This window comes from Cyprinodon tularosa, unplaced genomic scaffold (assembly GCF_016077235.1).
Source record: "Cyprinodon tularosa strain WSP-4 unplaced genomic scaffold, ASM1607723v1 ctg45, whole genome shotgun sequence".
Taxonomy (NCBI): Eukaryota; Metazoa; Chordata; class Actinopteri; order Cyprinodontiformes; family Cyprinodontidae; genus Cyprinodon; species Cyprinodon tularosa.
In genome coordinates this window covers 150601-169710 of record NW_024039174.1, presented here as the reverse complement: position 1 = coordinate 169710, position 19110 = coordinate 150601, and the positions used below count along the sequence as shown (strand labels likewise).

At 37.7% G+C, this 19110-nt stretch overlaps 1 protein-coding gene across 1 annotated transcript in view; it reads right to left on the bottom strand.

The window, feature by feature from the left end:
• Positions 1–1363: 1363 nt before the first annotated feature.
• scn12aa (sodium channel, voltage gated, type XII, alpha a) overlaps positions 1364–19110 on the bottom strand; it is a 69152-nt gene continuing 51405 nt past the window's right edge. The window contains exons 18-27 of the mRNA XM_038300548.1: positions 17053–17170; positions 16493–16647; positions 16236–16409; positions 9384–9506; positions 8076–8348; positions 7747–7800; positions 7534–7671; positions 6291–6395; positions 5932–6202; positions 1364–4424 (exon numbers count right to left, since the gene is read on the bottom strand). Of these exons, the coding sequence (XP_038156476.1) occupies positions 3190–4424; positions 5932–6202; positions 6291–6395; positions 7534–7671; positions 7747–7800; positions 8076–8348; positions 9384–9506; positions 16236–16409; positions 16493–16647; positions 17053–17170 (2646 nt within the window). The 3' untranslated portion in view covers positions 1364–3189. The remainder of the gene's footprint in view (positions 4425–5931; positions 6203–6290; positions 6396–7533; positions 7672–7746; positions 7801–8075; positions 8349–9383; positions 9507–16235; positions 16410–16492; positions 16648–17052; positions 17171–19110) is intronic.

The following is a 19110-nucleotide window of genomic DNA, read 5'->3' as shown; positions in this document are numbered from 1 at the left end:
ACTGTCAAATATTTTAGTCTTACCATGAATATATCTTTATCTATGTCTACATCTGTCTGTCTGTCTGTCTGTCTGTCTGTCTGTCTGTCTGTCTGTCTGTCTGTCTGTCTGTCTGTCTGTCTGTCTATCTATCTATCTATCTATCTATCTATCTATCTATCTATATATATATATATATATATATATATATATATATATATATATATATATATATATATATATATATATATATATATATATATATATATATATATATATATATATAATCAACCTTAATTTGCAGCAAGTCTTAGCTTTGGTTAAAATTATACTATTAAGACATAATTTAGACATTAGTCACATTTTTGCCTCTATATCTTATAGCAAAATATAATGGTAATGGACATTTAAAAAAATATTTCATATATTCTTTGGGTCATAGCAAAATGCTTTTTTCATATTAAGTTTAGTTGATAAGAGAAGCTTGATACTGATGGTGTGGTATTGCATAGGTCAGTGGCTACTTTAACACATATGTTTATCAATCACTTTCTTTCCCATTTACAGATACAGATACAAAGCAGCTTAAGTATAGAGCACTTAGAGAGACAGTGACAGAAAAAAAGAAAGGAAAACTTTCTCGCGACCACCAGATACTTTTTTCTCTCGATAATATACCTTTAAGTGCATCAAGTGTTCCAAAATAGAAATCATGACCTCATTTGTTTCATTGTTCTAAAACAACGTAGTAGTGCTCTCTATCAATCAACCTAATATTTTTATTGTAAGCCAGCCATAATTAAAGTTAAACACAGTTGTCTGAAATACTACCGCATTACACAAGCAATTCAGAATATTATTTTTTATACAGGGAAAAGAATCTGGTTTGCATGAAAAAGTGTCCGGTGGGCATGAGAATTGTCATTTACATGCAGAGATGTATCTGTTGTGCAAGAGGAATGATCTGATATAAACTGGAGAGCATGTGTTGCACACAAGAAAGGTTTTCCTTTAGGAGCTCCATAAATATAAGTTTATGGATTTTTTTCCACTTCATTTTATTCCTGCTTTTCCTGTGAACTGGTTTTAAAGTTCAGAGTACATTTTATAGATTTTAAAAGGATTTGGTCGTGTAACTATTTATATACAGACAAATCCCACCTCAGAGAGCAAAAACACTGCCAGATTTTCTTTCATCTTGTTCCCTGACACGGGTGCTTTTAAACATAAAACCTTGAGGCTGTTGTCCTAAAACTCTAAGGCCCAATCCCAAACGGGCCGCTAAACACTAATCCTAAACCCTAACCCTTCGTTTGCACGTTCCCAACGAGAGACCGCCATATAAAGGGCCGTCTCAAACCACATAGTGGGTAGGAAGGGTGGATCATTCATCCCCCGTTACATTTGGCAGTGGATGTAACGGCGCCCTAATGGCGGAGGAAAAACAGGCATTCAAATGTAAGTTCTGCTTGTTTGCTGCATCTTCATCACACTGAGAAAATCCCCCCAAAAAGAAAAAAAGATGTAATTAATTCCTAAAGGGGAGGTCCTCTATGAAAAGTTTTGACTGTATAAATGTGTCTTTAAGAAAGTGCCAAATGTTTGCAATGGGAGTGATCCAGGTGCGTTGAAGCATAGATCTTAAAGCTGCATGACACAAACCCTCGAGGACTGTAGTTCAGGAACTCAGTTTAAAACATTAACTATGCTAATAGTTTTAACTAATTGCTGTACTTTCTAAAGCTAGACTACTCACCTCTGTTTATATGGGTTTTCAATACCTTTGCACCGTAGGCACTGTTTCTGTATCGTTAGGCATAGTAAATGCTAAATATTGTTAATATTGCTGTATTGTACAATCCAGTCCTCAGATCTGTAGAAGAAACCTAACAATAAGCCAAATATGTTTTAACTTTTATGGTGATATTTAAAAGAGTTTTAAGGCTTTGATCTTAAGTTAGCTTTTTAAAACACTGTCTCTTACTACACTGAGTTTAGTTTCTGGGAAAATTCTGTCAACAAATCCTTGACAGATATATGAATAAGTCAACTGAAGTCTGTCATAAAAAAATGTAAAGGAAACCCTTGGGATACGCTTTGAGCTCAACCAGGTAAACCCTCCACCCAAAGGTTGCAGCTGCTTTCTGCTTATGCTCAAATATATGAGAAGTCTGACCCATATTTCAAAAATGTAAATACAAATTTTAACAACAGATTTTATGACAACACAGTTATGTTAAGATGAATTAGAGGTGCGTGAAATTTGAGTGGTATACTTTTTGTACTCAGATGACCTCTGGTTTTCACACATGCAAGAAAAACATGGAGAAGGCAACCTAATAGTAGGAGATCTGGAGGAAATGAAAAAAAAAAGCATTTTAAAGCACTTTGCAGGAGCATTAGCATTAAACCTTTCCTTTGGAAGTGGTCTACAGATTTATAAGTACAAAATATATGGAACCTTTTTAGAATAACCGTTTGTTTGTGTCCTTTCAGGGGCTCCCATGTTTAGAAGTTGTCGAAGCTTAAACACTGGATGCCCTTTCTGATGTAACAGGAATAAAACTCAGGTCCCTCATCTTATAATCAGACTTAAATCACTTCATCATGGAGACTTACTTTTAGAGCTGATTTAAGTGTGAGCTTTATTTATGTTTTTAGACAATCACCTTATTTTAATCATTTATATTTATTCTTTTTCATTTTTTTGTGTTCCCTGTAAGCCATTCCAATGTACCTTTTTCTTTTCTTTTCATGTACAGAACATTGAATTGTCTTGCTACCGAGATGTGCTATCTAAAAAAAATGTCTTGCCTTATTAGCGTGACCATTCGATGTTTTAATTAAAGTTATTTCAAACCCATAACTCACACAGAAATATGACACTATATGGAACAACAGAGTAAAAATGTGCGTACTTGTTAAGAAACAGCATATAAAAACTACTGATTAGGTCAGTATTCTCATAATTGATTTATAGAATTCAAATATTAACATTCGGTTCACAAAAAGAAGTCAAATCTATTAAAATAAGTAATTTCTATCATCTTTTATAATGTAATAGAGGCTTTGAGCTACTTAAAAAATGCATATTATCCCCTGCATCTTAAAAAACTATAAAACATTTGTTTAATATGAATTATTGTTCAATCAAAGGATGTTACCGTAAATTAAACAGACAGAGATGACTCAGTCAGTCTCCATAAAGTCTCAAAGAAACGTTTCCTCATAGTTTTCAACTGGGTCCCTGAGTTCAGGGCCTCTAGATGTGGTTCTGGCTGTAAGAGAGGAGCTCATGCATGCCCCCTGAGTCACACTATCATAAGATGGTGGTGAGGACAAAATTATGTCCTCCTCTGTCTGTTCACCTTGAGGCGCTATAGGAGCAAAGTGCTGAAACATGGATGCTATGAGCCCCTCTGTTTCAGGAGCCTTCTCTACATCCACCACAATCTGATAGTTGATCTGTCTGTAGAGGTAAGATGCCTGCTTCATTTGCCGTCTCACCAGATGTCTCCTGTAACACCTCTGGATGATGACTGCTGACACCTCCTCCATTTTACGTCGCAGAGTAGAAGTGATGGGCTCATGGGAAACTTTGGAGGGATTGGTCATCATGAACTTCTCCTCCATCTGCTGCTTGAGGGTGTCCATGTCACCTGAATCTCCAAGTACACGTTTTGTGAAAGCAAACAAAATGTCCAGGCAGTGGATCTTGTCCCCGCTGACCATAGGAAGGTCCATGGAAATCAGCTGGATCTTGTTGGGCTTCGGGATTCGCAGCGGCTCAGAAAGAGCATCGGCAAACCTCTCCAACATCGAGAACTCTATGAACTGAGTTGCTTCAGAGTCAAACTTCTCCCAGACCTCATAAAACATTTCAAAGTCATCCTCGCTCAGAGGTTCTGTGCTCTCCTCGGTTGCAACGCTGAAGTTCTCCAGGATTATAGCTATGTACATATTCACCACAATAAGAAAAGAAATAATAATGTAACTAACAAAGAAAGCTATGCCCACTGATGGGTTCCCACAGTTTCCTCTGGCATTGGTGCCAGTATTGACAAAGTTAATGTCACACTCCTCTGGAGAGCTTGACATTATGGGGCTCAGGAGGTTGTCCCATCCTGCTGAGGTGCTGATCTGAAAAAGGCAGATAATGCTGTTCCCAAAGGTCTCAAAATTAAACATGTCGTCGATCCCATCTTGTTTTTTCACATAGGCAAAGTTTGCCATGCCAAAGATAGCATAGATGAACATGACAAGGAAAAGCAGGAGGCCAATATTGAACAGCGCCGGCATGGACATCATTAAGGCAAACAATAAAGTCCGTATTCCTTTGGCTGCTCGAATAAGTCGAAGTACGCGCCCTATCCTTGCCAGTCTGATGACTCGAAACAGGGTTGGAGAAACAAAGTACTTCTCAATGATATCAGCGAGGACTATCCCTGAAAGGAGAGGAAACCCAAATGAAAAGAAAGAAAGGAGGAAAGTGTGACAGTGATTTGTAATAGATATACACAAAGAAATGAACATGCCCAGTGGATAAAATGCCCAGTCAGAGTTACTCAATAATAAGCTGAACCAGTGTGTTTTCTTCAGTGAACTCTGTATAAAACTGGTAACAGGTTATGTGGATGTTATGTGGAAGTTGAAACAAAAGGGGGTTCAAGAAAAAGATGGGGGGCCTCGAGAAGGATAACTAGATATATACAGTAGCTTCTTTTAAATAGGGCGAGACCGTAGATAATGCCCCCCCAAAAACAGATATCCCTCAATAAGTAGTACTGTAATTCCAGAGTGCTCATGTCTGCACGGGCCAATCCGGAGCAAGCTGTCACAGAGGTTCGTTGCAGTGCAACCTGTCAAACGCATTTTGCTTTGCGTGAGGAACAAAGTCAGCCGGAGGGAAGAGGCTCCCTCAAGAGCTTAGCTGTCCAAAAGCGAGGGCAACATACAGAAACTTACTTGTAACGGCATCACACGTACAGTATAAGATCCCAAGCTTATGTGGGAATAGCTAGGGAGCTATTTTTCTTCTACCAAAGCTGCAGTTCCTTTCACGTGTGGGATTATTTTGCGCCGTTGTTGATGAATTCATGCGAGAATGTAGTTTTACGTTTATTTTGTTATTGGCCGTCTTGACATAAATATGATGCAATACATTTTGATCTCCAATTCTTCCTTTAGTTGAAAAAAACTCTCTCCTAATCAAACTGTTAAGTTTTGGATTTCCAAATAAGGGACATTTTATGATACCCACTGTCAGGTGCTCAGACCGTTGGAATAAAGCAGGCTCACACACATCTCTAATAATCTGCCGCTGATGGCTGGAAAACAGGCAGCATAAATGGGAGCTTGAAACAGGTGGATCAGAGGAGCGGTAATGAGCAACCTGGCAGAGTTAAACAGGTGAAGGGAAAGAGCAATTAAACCAGGCATCAGCGCCAAGATCATGACACCCGCTGCATGCTGTCCAACGACCCTAGTGAACGCTTGTCAACCAATTGCAAACTACAATAAGGTGATCAGATTTTGACTTGAGGCGCTAGTGACAGTCCTTTTTGGAGAGGCAGATCGATGTAGGGAGGTTGGTGGGAAAGATGGGTCAAATACTGTAGTTTCCCTGTAGGTACCAGATCTGCTCTGGTGGTCAGATCTGCTCAGGCACTCTGAATCCCAATGATGTTACTCTATATGATTGGCTATATGTTGCCACGATGATATTAAACATTATGGTTGCCTGGACAATAATGATATCATAATGCAGAGTCCATTTGCCTAGTTGGTAGTATCTGTAGTGTTTGCTTGTATAACTACCCATGAAGTTTAACCCGATTGATAACAAAATGGTTCTTTACCAACTTTATGGCTGCTCAACGCCTCCCTTTTAACATGGGAGGCAAATATCTAAACTGTAACGTATGGCACAGACTTTGTTTTAAAAATTCTTACCCACTATTGAGAGAATTATGACCACAAAGTCAAAAATGTTCCATGCAACGGTAAAGAAGTAACATCGGAGAGCAAAGAGCTTAATCAGGCATTCGGTCGTGAAGATAACGATGAAGACAAGGTTGATAATGTTGAGGATGGACTCCATTCGCTCCGACTGCTCGTCGGTTTCCACCATCATGGTCACCATGTTGATGATGATGAGCATCATGATCATGATGTCGAAGGCTTGCTGGGAGACCAGATCAAAGAAGAAGGCTTGGAGAAGGTTCTATGATTGGAGAAAATGAACAGTCAGTCTGTAATTTAACTTTAACAGGTCATAATCATGAGCATTTTTTTTTTTTTTTTTGGTTTACCGCGGGTCTTGGTATTGGCTTTTGAGGTTTCTTAGTTCCCAACTTTTTCATTGCATTGTAGTACTTCTTCTGCTCCTCCGTCATAAAGATATCCTGTCCACCTAAGTATATATAAAAAAATCCAATATCTATTATACTCAGCCCATTTTATAAAATAAACAATAAAACATACAAGAAAAAAACAGTTTTACGTTCCCAAGTTCTCTAGGCAGGTTTGAGCTTCTTCCCTTACTCTGTAAGTGTTGTTTAAAACTCTGTAAATGTTACACACCCCTACAGAGTATTGTTGACTTGAAGTTTACAGGCTCATTGCGCAGCAAGTCAGTCCTACAATTTGACAAGATTTGCAAAAGGAATCCGCATTTTATTTTTAGGTGTTCTGTCATTATTGTTTTGCTCTTGGCCCAGTTTTAGTCAAGCTTTAGCTGTTTAATAGAGGAGTTCATGGATTACAGAACGATTGCTAGGGGCAGTGGATTCAAAACAAGCCCAAAACAACACCCCTCCAACACCGTGCTGAGAGCTGGTATATGTATCATTTTAATATGCACTATGACCAAAATATTATACTTTCTCATACATCCAACACAGAATAGGTTTCTCTTAAGAACCTGATTTCTTATTTTCCAATTTTTTTTCAGTTTTACATTCAAAACCAAACTTTACTTAATAAAACTGCATTATATATGTTTTACAGTTATGACAGCCAGTGTTTACATTGTTAAAATCCATTTAAAATGCAATGAATTCACACTTCTGCATGATATTCAGCTAGATGGAGTCTTACTGAAATATTGTCGACATCTGAAAAAAAAATAGTGCTTTAGATTCTAACTGTTACAATGTGTATTAAAAGCACAGTTAAAAATAAACTGTTCTGACCAATGGCCTTACCATGTTCTTATTTTGAGACATCATTTCTTTTTTAAAGTTGTATATATCCACTTGTAAATGTAATTGGTATGAAATTGCTTAGAAATGGCATGATCGTCTATAACAATTCCTTATCAGACCCTGGTATTATTTATGTGAGCCTTGTATGCTCCAGATCACAAATGAACAAAAATTATTTTATAGACCTTGACGAACTAATGGTGACTATTTGAAGAGATGGATTAATTCACAAACAATTTGCTGCTACTTTTCTTTGCCAATCCAATAGAAGCAGTAAAGACATGCATGTTTTATATTTAGGTAAAACAAGACTTGATCCAAAGTCTACAATAGTTCTGTAAATACTTATCTTTCTTTTTTGCTGATTGAAATTGTCAATGATAACCCCAATGAAGAGGTTAAGGGTGAAAAAGGAGCCAAATATGATGAAGATGACAAAGTAGAGGTACATGTAGAGGTTGATTTCTCTGCTGGGTTGTTCCTCCACCTGCAAAAGGTTTTAATGAATCAACTGTCTGCTGAAAAAAAATAAAAAATTCAGACCCTGGAGAAACACACTTACCCCTCTGGAATCAACGGCTGCATTCATTATTTCCATCCATCCCTTAAATGTTGCCTAAATACACAACAGAACTTCATTGTTTGATCAAAGCAACTTAATATTAAATAAGTTGTTTATTAATGAGATTAATGAGTTCATTAAAGCATATCAATAAATGTAGATATACAGATCTCAGACTAATTATTATTGCACTGCAAGATGTTTAAGCTGTTGCTCCATAGAACGTTTTTTTTTTTTTTGGTTCCATATTAAATGTTATTCAAAGCAGCAATAGTGCATTATATAATATTAAAACCAGAGAAAAAAAATGACCAGCAGGGGAAACTCACCACTTGCAAAAGTGAAAGGTAGCCGAGTCCAACGTTATCAAAGTTAACCTTCACCTTTGTCCAGTAGAACTGGGTGTCATTCATGGCAAGACAGTCTGATTTGTTGTTGACCACTGAGACGCTGTGGATAAAACCTGTTCTGTTCACACACTTTCCAAACTTGCCAGCGAACAGGTTGACTCCCATGATACTGAAGATGAGCCAAAAGATAAGGCATACAAGCAGCACGTTCATAATAGAGGGAATGGCTCCTATAAGAGCGTTGACTACCACCTGCAGAAAGACAGAAAAAGGATGTTCCTTCAGGAAGTTACTATCCAACTGCTGGATGGAACCTATATTGCTATTGATCTGAACGTTCAACAGAGGACATTTCCCTCCATGCAAAGACAAAAGCTGATATAAGAAGATTATTTTCTAGTTGAGTACAGATTGCTTCAAAAAGGAATTTAACCTAAAACCTAAAGCTGACGATTTTAAATCACGTCAGAACATTTTGAAATACATTGCATGAAGGAAAATAGTAAAGGTATGCTAGAAACTGTGAGGCATCTAAATGCCGACAACAGAATGTCAGCAAAGCTATTTGTTTAAATGAGAAATAAATCTGATGGCACTAGATTACTGAGCGAATAAATTCCAAATAATATTCTTTCTGAAATCCAAATGAATACATTTATTATCATTTCTTTGTACACATAATAGCAAAACAAAATCTAGACATTTATCGGGAATCTTCAAAAATAATAGTGGAAGATGTTAACACTTTAAGGCATGTGCACTAATGCCGTGACTTTCAGACCTCATCATTAATAGTGTCCTCATTGAACATTGACTCAGTTCTTCTGCATCATAATAAACTAATGATAAGCTATCTGACTTTGTCCTCGCATATTAATCAGCCTAATATGCAAATTTTATTATCAGGCTTTCCTTATTATTTTATAAACCACTGTGTATTAACAGTATAAACAACATTGGACTAAACACACAACCCTGAGGGGTCCCACAGCTCACCACAGTGGGGTACCTGATAATTTATATTTTAAGAGTAAAATAATATTGGTGCTTTCAGTTAACAATTGAAACCCAATCCAAGTCAAGGTGGTCGTAGCCAGGGCAAGTAGGTTATGTTTCTTTTTTTGCTATGGAGAATGTTGGGATTAAATTCTTAGGTGTGGTCTGCACTTGAAATTTAAATATCTCCATGGATTTAATAGCACATAATTTTACATTACAGAATTACTTTTTAATTGGATTTTCTCCGCACAGACATTAAAGCAGCAGAAATAAACAACAATCTCTTACCCTCATGCCTTCAAATCTGGACAGAGCTCTGAGAGGTCTCAAAGCCCGGAGCGTTCTTAGTGACTTGATGGCAGCAAAGTCAGAATATCCCAGTGAATTTGCAACCAGGCTAATAAGAGACACCTAGCAGGAGACCAGAAAACATAAACCTCTATTAGGAGACAAAATTATTGAAAATCAACAAGTCAGTGAAACCAAATATAAAAAGAAGAAAAATTTAAAAGACTAAACAGAAGAAATACACAATGCAAAATCAGACTGGTTAAAATATTTAAGGAGCCATATTTGGTGATTTTTGTGTATTTTGGGACATTCCACAGTTAGGAAGACACCTATTAAACTTTTGTTTTTAATTTGGTTTGTCTTTTAGTTATCATATAAATAATTTAAACTTCCACTCTATTCTACATCCAGAGCAGACAAAACAAAATGGAATTCCTCTGTTGAATGACCCATGGATGGCAGCTATAAATGAGGATGGCATGAAATAAATGTCAGACAGACGACTGATGATGACAAAACACAGACAAGTATGCACATATGGTCAACATAGTCCATGCATGCATACCCAGCTATATATGCATATAAATATGTATATATATCAAATAGAGGGAGTTTTATAAAGAACTTCTAAGTCTTGGCCAAATTGTTTCCGAATTTGTAAGCAGTAAATCATATCCATAAATCAAAAACAAATTTAGAGTGTATAGGTTCCCGATGTCCTGAATTTCTTTATAAAAGTCTATTTAGAGATGTGTTGATTCAATATATCTAAAGAAGATACTCAATTATAATTTTCAGGAGAGTTTACAAATCTGGCCCCAAAAGAAGATAAAAAAAAGCTTAAATAAAAAACTGAATAAAAAAAAAAGTATAATGAGAGTCAAACCTAAAAAAGTAGATAAATCTCTACATTAGATAAGAGAACAGAAGTAAATGTAACCGATGCATTTCCAAATACAAAGTATCAGTAGAAAAGCGCAGGTATCCACAAACACATTTGCCAAGGTATCTATAACTTATAATATTTCACATTTTTTGTAACTGCAACTGCAACCCTCAGGGCAACTGATTGAGATTTGATGGAATAGACCAACAAAAGGTAACATGGTAGAAGTTGGTTGAAGTAAAATATGGTTTTCTACATTTCTTTACAAATAAAAATTTGATATAATAAACTAATAATAAAAGATATAATGTGGATCTGTGTTTAGCCATTCTAAGTCAACACTTCTAGAATCATGCTTGAAAAAATTCAGTCAAGGCAATGGAAGGCGAAAGTCATAATCTTGGCACTGATGGCTGGCTGAATTACTTATTTCATTCACCTGTCTAACTCTGCCCAGTTGCTCGTTACTGTTCATCTGATCCACCTGCTTCTGCCTCTTTTTAATACCCCTGCATCCAGCTATCAAGGCCAGATTATCTGGTTCTCACTAGCCAGTGGTGAGAGGGGTTTTGAGCATACCACAGTGTTTCTGATTTCCTGATCCTGACCTGATCTACCTCTCATCCACTGAGTTTGCCTGTTCCTGTCTTATCTCAGTGGAGAGAGTGTTTTTAGTGTGCAATAGTGTTTCTGATTTCTTGATCCTGACCTGTTCTGCCTCTCAACCACTGAGCCTGCCTGGGCTGTCTGTGGACTTGTGAAACCCTGAAACAGTTTGTTCCTGTTATGATCTGTATCCCTGACTGGAATTCATACTCCTGGACCTCTGAGCCTTACTGTTTCGATCTGTTTCCCTGACTTGGCTCGGACTCCCGCTTGTCCTCCGAGGCTCCAGCATCGGGGAAACTCTGGGTGGAGCCCGCCGCATCTTGTTGGCAGCCCACTGGCTGGATTTTACCTTGTTCTCTGGCGATTGTGATCCACTGATACCGCAGATCAAAAGCCTGCTCTGTCTTGAATAAATGCTTTGAATTATCCCACTGTCTGTTTTGCTTTGAATAGTGGGTCCTCTGTCATGAGATTGAAGTTTTCTAGAGGACGTGTCGCCTTTCATCCAAGAGGCTACTTTAGTTCTGACTAGTGGTGGGGAGCACTGAGATTAATATACTGTACGTGTAACAAAGAATTGGGGGGGGGGGGGGGGGGGGGGGGCAATAGGTGGCTTTGATCCCTCCAACTGGATTTGCTAAGGAGGTCACATGGGGGGTGTTAGTGGTTGTTATTGGGGCTTTGATGGGTCGTTAACTCCCTTGTCAGGGTGGTGTTGGTCACATGCCTCATTGAAGTGTGAGTCAGGTGAGGGCGAGTGAGAGAGGAATCTTCTAGGTGTTGTTCCTAAAAGTGCTTTGTACTGTAGGTAGGTGAAAGGTTATGTCTAAGACCACCTTATATGTTGATAGGTGAAACTTCCCGTCAAGTTGCCTAGATTGAAGTTTTACCATGACCTGGATGACTGAGAATCTTCACAGATATATTTATAGAATTACCCTTTGCCACTGCCACATCCCCAAGTGTTTTGGGGTGTATCTCTACCAGATTTAAAAATTGAAATTTGACAATTCCTCTTCACACTATAGCTCAAACTTATTAAGACCGTATGGATATTGTGAACATCAATTTCGAAGTCTTAGCAAAGATATTCCGTTGGATGTAATGACCAGGCAGTTTTACATGCTATAAACAAAACTGCTGGAAAGGAAACCTATACAACCCGCTAAAATATCATGCTGACTCAAACGCTTTTCTACCTTGGTTGTTCTCTATTTAGCTCCTCCCCCCTACAATCAATCTAGGGCATCTTGAAAAGTATTTTCACTTCCTGAAAGCAAATAAGCACTGGGTTTTATTTAAGGTTAAAAGAGGAAATTTAACATGCTATAAATATAACCTTTAACCTGTGTTGATCTGTAATATACGTATCCCCAATATACATTGTGGTTGTGTGGCGATCCAACTTTTTATTCACAATAAACACATTACTCCAAAATAGCTGAAAATATCTTTGATAGACCTCTTTGATTAGTTGGAAGCCCTGTCATATAGTTCACATCCCTAGGCTTTAGAAATATGTTTAAAATTTTTTAAGTTATACATTTAAAGACTTAATTTGTACGTCTTACGTCTTATTAAACTGAAAAATGCTTTCCAAAAAAATCATAAATTAGTTGACTTAAAGGGGTAATTAAACCTTTATTGTGAATTAATCATGTATAATAGAGAGCAATTACATGTTTTAAACCTACATGTGAAACTGCTTTAGGCGAGACATTAGAGGTAAGAATACTGTTGCAAGGCTCTTTATGACCATTCAGAGTAAACAAGATCTTCTGTAGATAATTTTTAGAGCTTATGATGCTGCATTTGTTTTTGATATAAAAGCCGTGGATCCAAATTGACCAATCAGGAAAGAGCAAATAGTTTTGAATCCAAAATGATTATTTATTTTCATCACAGTTGCATGTCCAATCCGTTTGTTTAGGGAGAAGATTGAAGCCTTCATATCGCAACAAAGCAGCAATTAGAAGTGAAGAAACACAAAGGCTTTCGTGATGCAGATGCCGCTGTCCTGTCCCAGAGCTTCCACTCACCTGGGACTTGCTAACTACAACTTACCCTAACAATAGTGCGGTCTGTGGCGATCTGTGTAACAGCAGGTGAAATCAGAACAGGTCAAGTCAGGCCTTTGGCTGCACGCCTCGACCACTTTGGATGAGCCACACCAGTCTACTCCCAGTATGTCTCAATGCTTACATTGACTAACAGTCAGTGCCAAACAGAAGCAGAGATGGGCAGAGTAGCCAAAAAAAAATGTACTCAAGTAAGAGTAACAGTAATTCTTCCTATTCCTATAAATTATCATGACATCTAATTTTAAAATTATGTAATAAATAGAGACCAAAATGTAAAGTTTTGGGCCAAATCTTGTATTTTTAAGACTCTGATAAAAAAACAAAAAACTTTTCCAAACCAAGTTTCATTTGAATAAAGAACCTAAGACACCAGTTCCTGCTCTGACAATAAGTAGACTTTATTACTTTACCTCCAATGTTATATAAACATTAACCTTCTAACTTCTAGCACTTTTTTCCCGAATATAAATTAGCTGGGTAATTATTCAGTGAAATTACTTATGATGGATGAAATAGCCAAACAATTAATCAAGTAAGACTTTCCAAAAAAGTTAAAAAATAATCCACTGGACTGTGTTTCCAAGTTTCAGAAATAGCGTTGATTTCGAGGATTTATAGAGTGGACCAAAAACAAAGCTTTGTTTTGCCTTTGGAACGGGGGTAATTTGGGTTCTTTGTTAGGCTGCAAGACTCAATACTGGTCTATGTCTCTGAAAGGGGTCACTAGGGGGAATTGTTGGCCTGGTTGAACAGGCGAGATGATCTGTTACCCTGTATGGGGATGGGGGTTGCGATGATAGCGGGAAAATCTTGACTGAGAATCTTCACCGGTATAGTCAAGTAAGAGTAGTGATATTTTATCAAGATATAGCTTAAGTTAATGTAAAAAGTATGATGCTGTAAATCTACTCCTAAAAGAGTATTTTTGTCAAAGAAATTCTAAAGTAACAGTAACTGAGTACATTTAGCCAGTTACTACCCACCTCTGTACAGAGCCAATTTAGAAACAAACTGTCTAAAGCAATGATTGCTTCTGTGTCTTATATAAGAATCAGTGCTTTATTTAGCCGCTTCAGTGACATAAAAGTACTTATGTTGTTAAGGTGTTGTAAGGGGTAACACTTTTATAGACTTAGGTTTAAACTGGAAATAAACTGGGATGAGGTTTCCTGATAAAACAGTGCATTGCATTATTGTTCATAACCCAGTAGCCGTTCAACATTATGTGACACAAAACTCCTACAAAGTAGGACATCATTATGCATTAGAAGTAAATAAATGCAATTTTTCCACAATTACTTTTAAAAGATAAACCTCTGAAAATGCTGTGTTGTATTTATATTCCTATTATATTCCTTTTCAAAATACAGTGCAACCCACTGCCTGTCAGAAGTAGATGAATGTGTGCATAGAGGGAATTAACCTGTTTGTTACAGAATCTCACTTGTTTTTTTATTTTTTATTTTTTTTATTTTTTTTTTACAGAGAATTAATGAACAAACAGTAAAAAAAAGAAAGATCAGGAAAAGGAGCAGTTAGGTCAAGTTTTGTAAATTATAAACAACATCCAAAGTTTAAAAGTAACCAAGAGTTAGATCTGCTGACCTCAAGACTATAATTCATGTACTGAATGTACAAAATAAAGGAATATAAGAGTGCCAAAAAGAAAGTGGCTTGGAAAAACAGCCCCAAGAGGTCATGTTTAAAGTTCACCGTAAGTCTTTTAAAGCATTGATTCCCAAAGCTGGGGTCGTGCCCCCACTAGGGGTTCTTGATCAACCAGCATGGGGGTTTTGAGATCCTCTTGGAAAGTTAAATTAAACAAAAGAAATGCTGGATAAAATCCTTAAAAATATAAAAGCATTCCTTGAAAAAGAAAACCAACTACTCTGGTCATTGGTGCTGTTTGTAGTTTTATTACACTCCTGTTTGTTGGGAGCTGGAGAAATACAACTTTTCTCCAGCAGAATCCGCCCTGGATCCTCCCTGCTGAGCTGCTCTGCACACCTGCAGCTGATGATATCATCTGGAGGACCTGGACTACTTAAGCTGCCTTCAGACCTTGCCTCGACGCCGCAGTGTCTTAATCAGTTGGTTAGCACTTAAGCCGTAGATCCCTAGTGAACCAAGTTTCCTTTGAGTCCAACCTGGATTCTAACCTTTTTGTCTCTGCTTCCAGGTTTCCTGTTTTTTCCTCCTGTGAAGCTCTGGAAGAGCTTAACCTGCCGAGCCTGCCCTCTGAGCCAAACCTGAAGACTCACTCTCTGGATTTCCTAGCAGCTCAGGTTTCCGAGCTGGAAACACAAGCCAAGGTCAAACCAGCCTTTAGAAGTAAGACGCTGAAACAGCTTAAGGACTCTGCCAAACCAAGCTTTCTCCGGACCCAACAGTTCCGCTCCCAAAGCCTCATCTACATTCATCAAGGTACAAATCTGAACACAATCAAGTCAAGTCTCTGCCAAGCCTTCGCTAACAAAACTGTCTCTCTCACAGACGCCAGTGAACCGGTCCCAGCCCAGAACCATTGCATCAGTCTTTATTATATGTGTGAACTTGCAAATAAACTCTGTTAAACTTTCCATCCGTGTCGTCAGTGTTCTGCATATTGGGCCTCCCTGATACCCATCATGACACTGTTTAATTGATTTTGTAGTAATGCTTCTACACTTTAACAATGCTTTGGATCATGAGTCCATTCTGGTACCACTTTATGGGTTAGAAACTGAAAACTTCTGGTGTAAAGGACACAGTAACTTTGCAGAAGAAAATAAAACTGTTTGTTGTATCTTGGTAGACTTGCTGAATATCAGTTTAAACATGCAATTAAGAGTTGATACAAAGATGTAGAGCTATATGTTGGCCGGTTCAGGAACAAAGTCTGTGAACGACCTGATACTCAGGGGGAGTTTACATTTCGAAATAGACTGAGGCTAAAATCATTCAGTTGCACTGAGATGTTTTAGTTTCTCCAATGTAAAGGAGAGATAACTAAAATGTCCACCATGCCTTTCAGAGCTTTACTGATACACTACACTTACACTTACACTAAAATATATATATGTTTGTGACTGTAACATGATAAAATGAGTAAAAAGTTATGATTTCTTTTGCAATGCACTGTAATCTAGAACCCACTGCAAGGTTAATTTTAGAAATTTAGCCGTATTGAAAGGAATTACAATTCAGCCTGGAATACTACAGTGTTAAAATGAATTACAGCAACATTTCATGACATGCAATAATCTCACAAATGACAGCAAAATCTTTACTCACATCCACAATGAGAAAATCAAGCCAGCACCAGTAGTTGGTAAAATACTTCTTGAAGCCATATGCTATCCATTTGAGGAACATTTCCAGCACAAAAATGTAGGAGAAGACTTTGTCAGCGTACTCCAACACCACCTTAATGACTTTTCTCCTCTCAATGTAGATATCTTCAAATGCCTAATAGAGAACGACACATGCTCATTTAAAGCTGTTGTTAATCACTGTTTCAGGAAGTTGGTGTGGTCCTCTGGCACCCTTACCAAAGCCCCGCTGCTGAGCAGGATCATGAAGATAATGAAGGTCTCAAACCAGCTGTGTTCCACGATCTGGTAGCAGGTCTTCCTCAGCCTCCACCAAGCTTGACCCAATCCACGGCTGATGTCAATGTCACAGCATTGACAATACCTTAAACACACTGTCACGATAGTGATGTAATAAAAGATAGGAAAGTTACTTAGACCAAAGTGAGTACCTCTAGTTTAATGTCTGTCTGTCTGTCTGTTTTTGTGTACTTGCATGTTATTTTGACATTTTTAACATATTTTTTTTAGGATTTAAAAAAGTTTAGTTTAAAGGCACACTGTGTCACTTTTTGCCACTTAATAAACGTACATTTTTTATTGCAAAACAGGAAAAAAAATGACAGCATGTTACATTTTTACTGTACTGCATCAATCGTCATCTTGATTTTCTCTATTTTGAAAAATGTATGTTTGGTAATTGCTATGTTTACTGTGGTTACTTTATTCTTTAAGGCTAACTCTTTATTTCATACTTAGATGAAATTTCTTGTTTTCAAAGTTGTGAAAAGTTCACTTACAGTCAGGGAAGCAGTTTTCTGGGTCCATACTATCATCATCCAGCTCCAATAGGTCATCTTCCTCTTCTCCAGGCTTCCTCATATCCACTGTGCTTCCTTCTGAGAGGCTAATCGTCTCCTGGAGGGGTAGACAATTTACTGTTAACACACAACTCTCAATTTTAATGCACGAATAAATGTGGATTGGGCATCTGCAGCAGTAACAGGATGTAATCTGTTTACAGAGCAGGAAAAACAATGGATTTGCCCAAAATGGGGGAGCCAGTAGGGATTGATTCCATTAGGATTGGCTCACCCAGTTCCATTGCTCTGACTTTTAGAGTCCTCTGGGCAGTAAAACAATTTTAAGGAGATTTTTTTCTGTTTACGAAAAGCAGCATATTTCCAGAGATTTTTAGGAAAAAGGTGCAGACTCAATCCAATAAAACAGTACAGAGTTTAATCCAGCAATAATCAGAGGACCTAGGGACCAGATTACCAGCATCACCAATTTTATTGTCAATAAACAGAGCAGTAACAACAGCGGCGTGACAACAGAGCAACAGAGAAACTATGATAAGAAACAGTCATATCTCCAAATTGGGTTTAGAAAATTTGAACTGGTTATCAACCATATTCTTGTCAACTGTGTGTGTTTTAACGCTCTATACATGCAGAATTCAGCCTTCTTGTTACTGTGAGCAGCTGCTGATGCTGCGTTAAGCTGATGGCGGGTTGAAGGCGGGTGGTGTGATGTAGAGCATAGACAGCAGGCTGTTCAGCTCAGCCCTGGCTCTGCTCAACTGTTGGAGCTTAATCTGCTCTACAAAGCCTGGCTTCACATCTGGCCCGCTCCTGTCCGCTCGCCAAACAGACAGGCAGGAAAAGGAAAAGACCTAACCTCCACCTTAACACACGCCACAAGCTCAGGATTCAATTACTAGCTTTTCTGTGTAACTGAAACCAAGGTGACCTCATGTCATTGGATATGCTGCATAAAAAGGCCATACCTTTTTGCACTCATTAAAAATGGCCAGATCCAAATAATTAACGATGGCAATTCTTTCTGTAGGCAAACTGTGGACTTCTGTGGGCTAAGCTAACCCTTAAAGCTAGCTGGCCTGCATTATACAAAACTCAATTGCCAAATATTTCATGCTGAAATAAAGCAAATACCATCTGCAAACCCACCTTGTTATGTCGGGTTTTTGTGATTTGAAGAGATTAGACAATGTATCTTTTTTTTCCTCTTTGTGACATGTATTCTTTTCACTTGAACTTGAAAACAAATAAACTTGCTCTGAGAAAATGTCATAAAAGAAAGTAATCGGATTGCACAACTTTGTACAGCCTTATGCAAATACTTTAATAAAGCACCTTTGGGTTTATCTCAGTATTCACTCTTATTGGGTAAACACCTTACACCAGTCACAGTGGATCGAAATATCTAGAAATGAGTTTCAGCTGAACGAGTGACGTCACAACAGTGATGTCACACAAAAACCTACCGGTAGATGTTTTTCCAGAATGGTAAGACGACAAAAAAAACTACAGAAAAAAAAACAGAAATTGGTAATTGAAGTTGCTGAGAGAGGGGCAGCATGACAGAGCACCAGTTTGAGTCCTACATGCAACAAATGTCTCATTTTTCTTTAAATGTCTGGACTAAAAGTGTAAAACTGATGATTTCAACAACAAAAAAAAACATCCATGTCTTGCTAATATCCTCTAAAGGTAAAACAGAGTGCCTTCTGTTTCGGAATCTCCAGAGACAGACTGCTTCATCTACAACAACTTATTAAAGAAACACATAAAGGAATTACATTTATATTTCCTTTGGATGCAATCTTGAATTGAAGTGAATTGCACAGTGTGTAATGGTTTAATGAAACCCACACTGACATTAAAGCCCTTAGGACCAGAAAGCATGTTTTGGCAGTAAAAGGCAAAAGAAATCACCAAAAAAACACAAGACACATAATGAGACATGGTGTTGGCAGCATTATGCTCTGTAGTTGCTTTTACTCAGAACTTGTTTTTTGCTGATGTGACAAAAACTTTTCCAAAAACCAGCAAGTT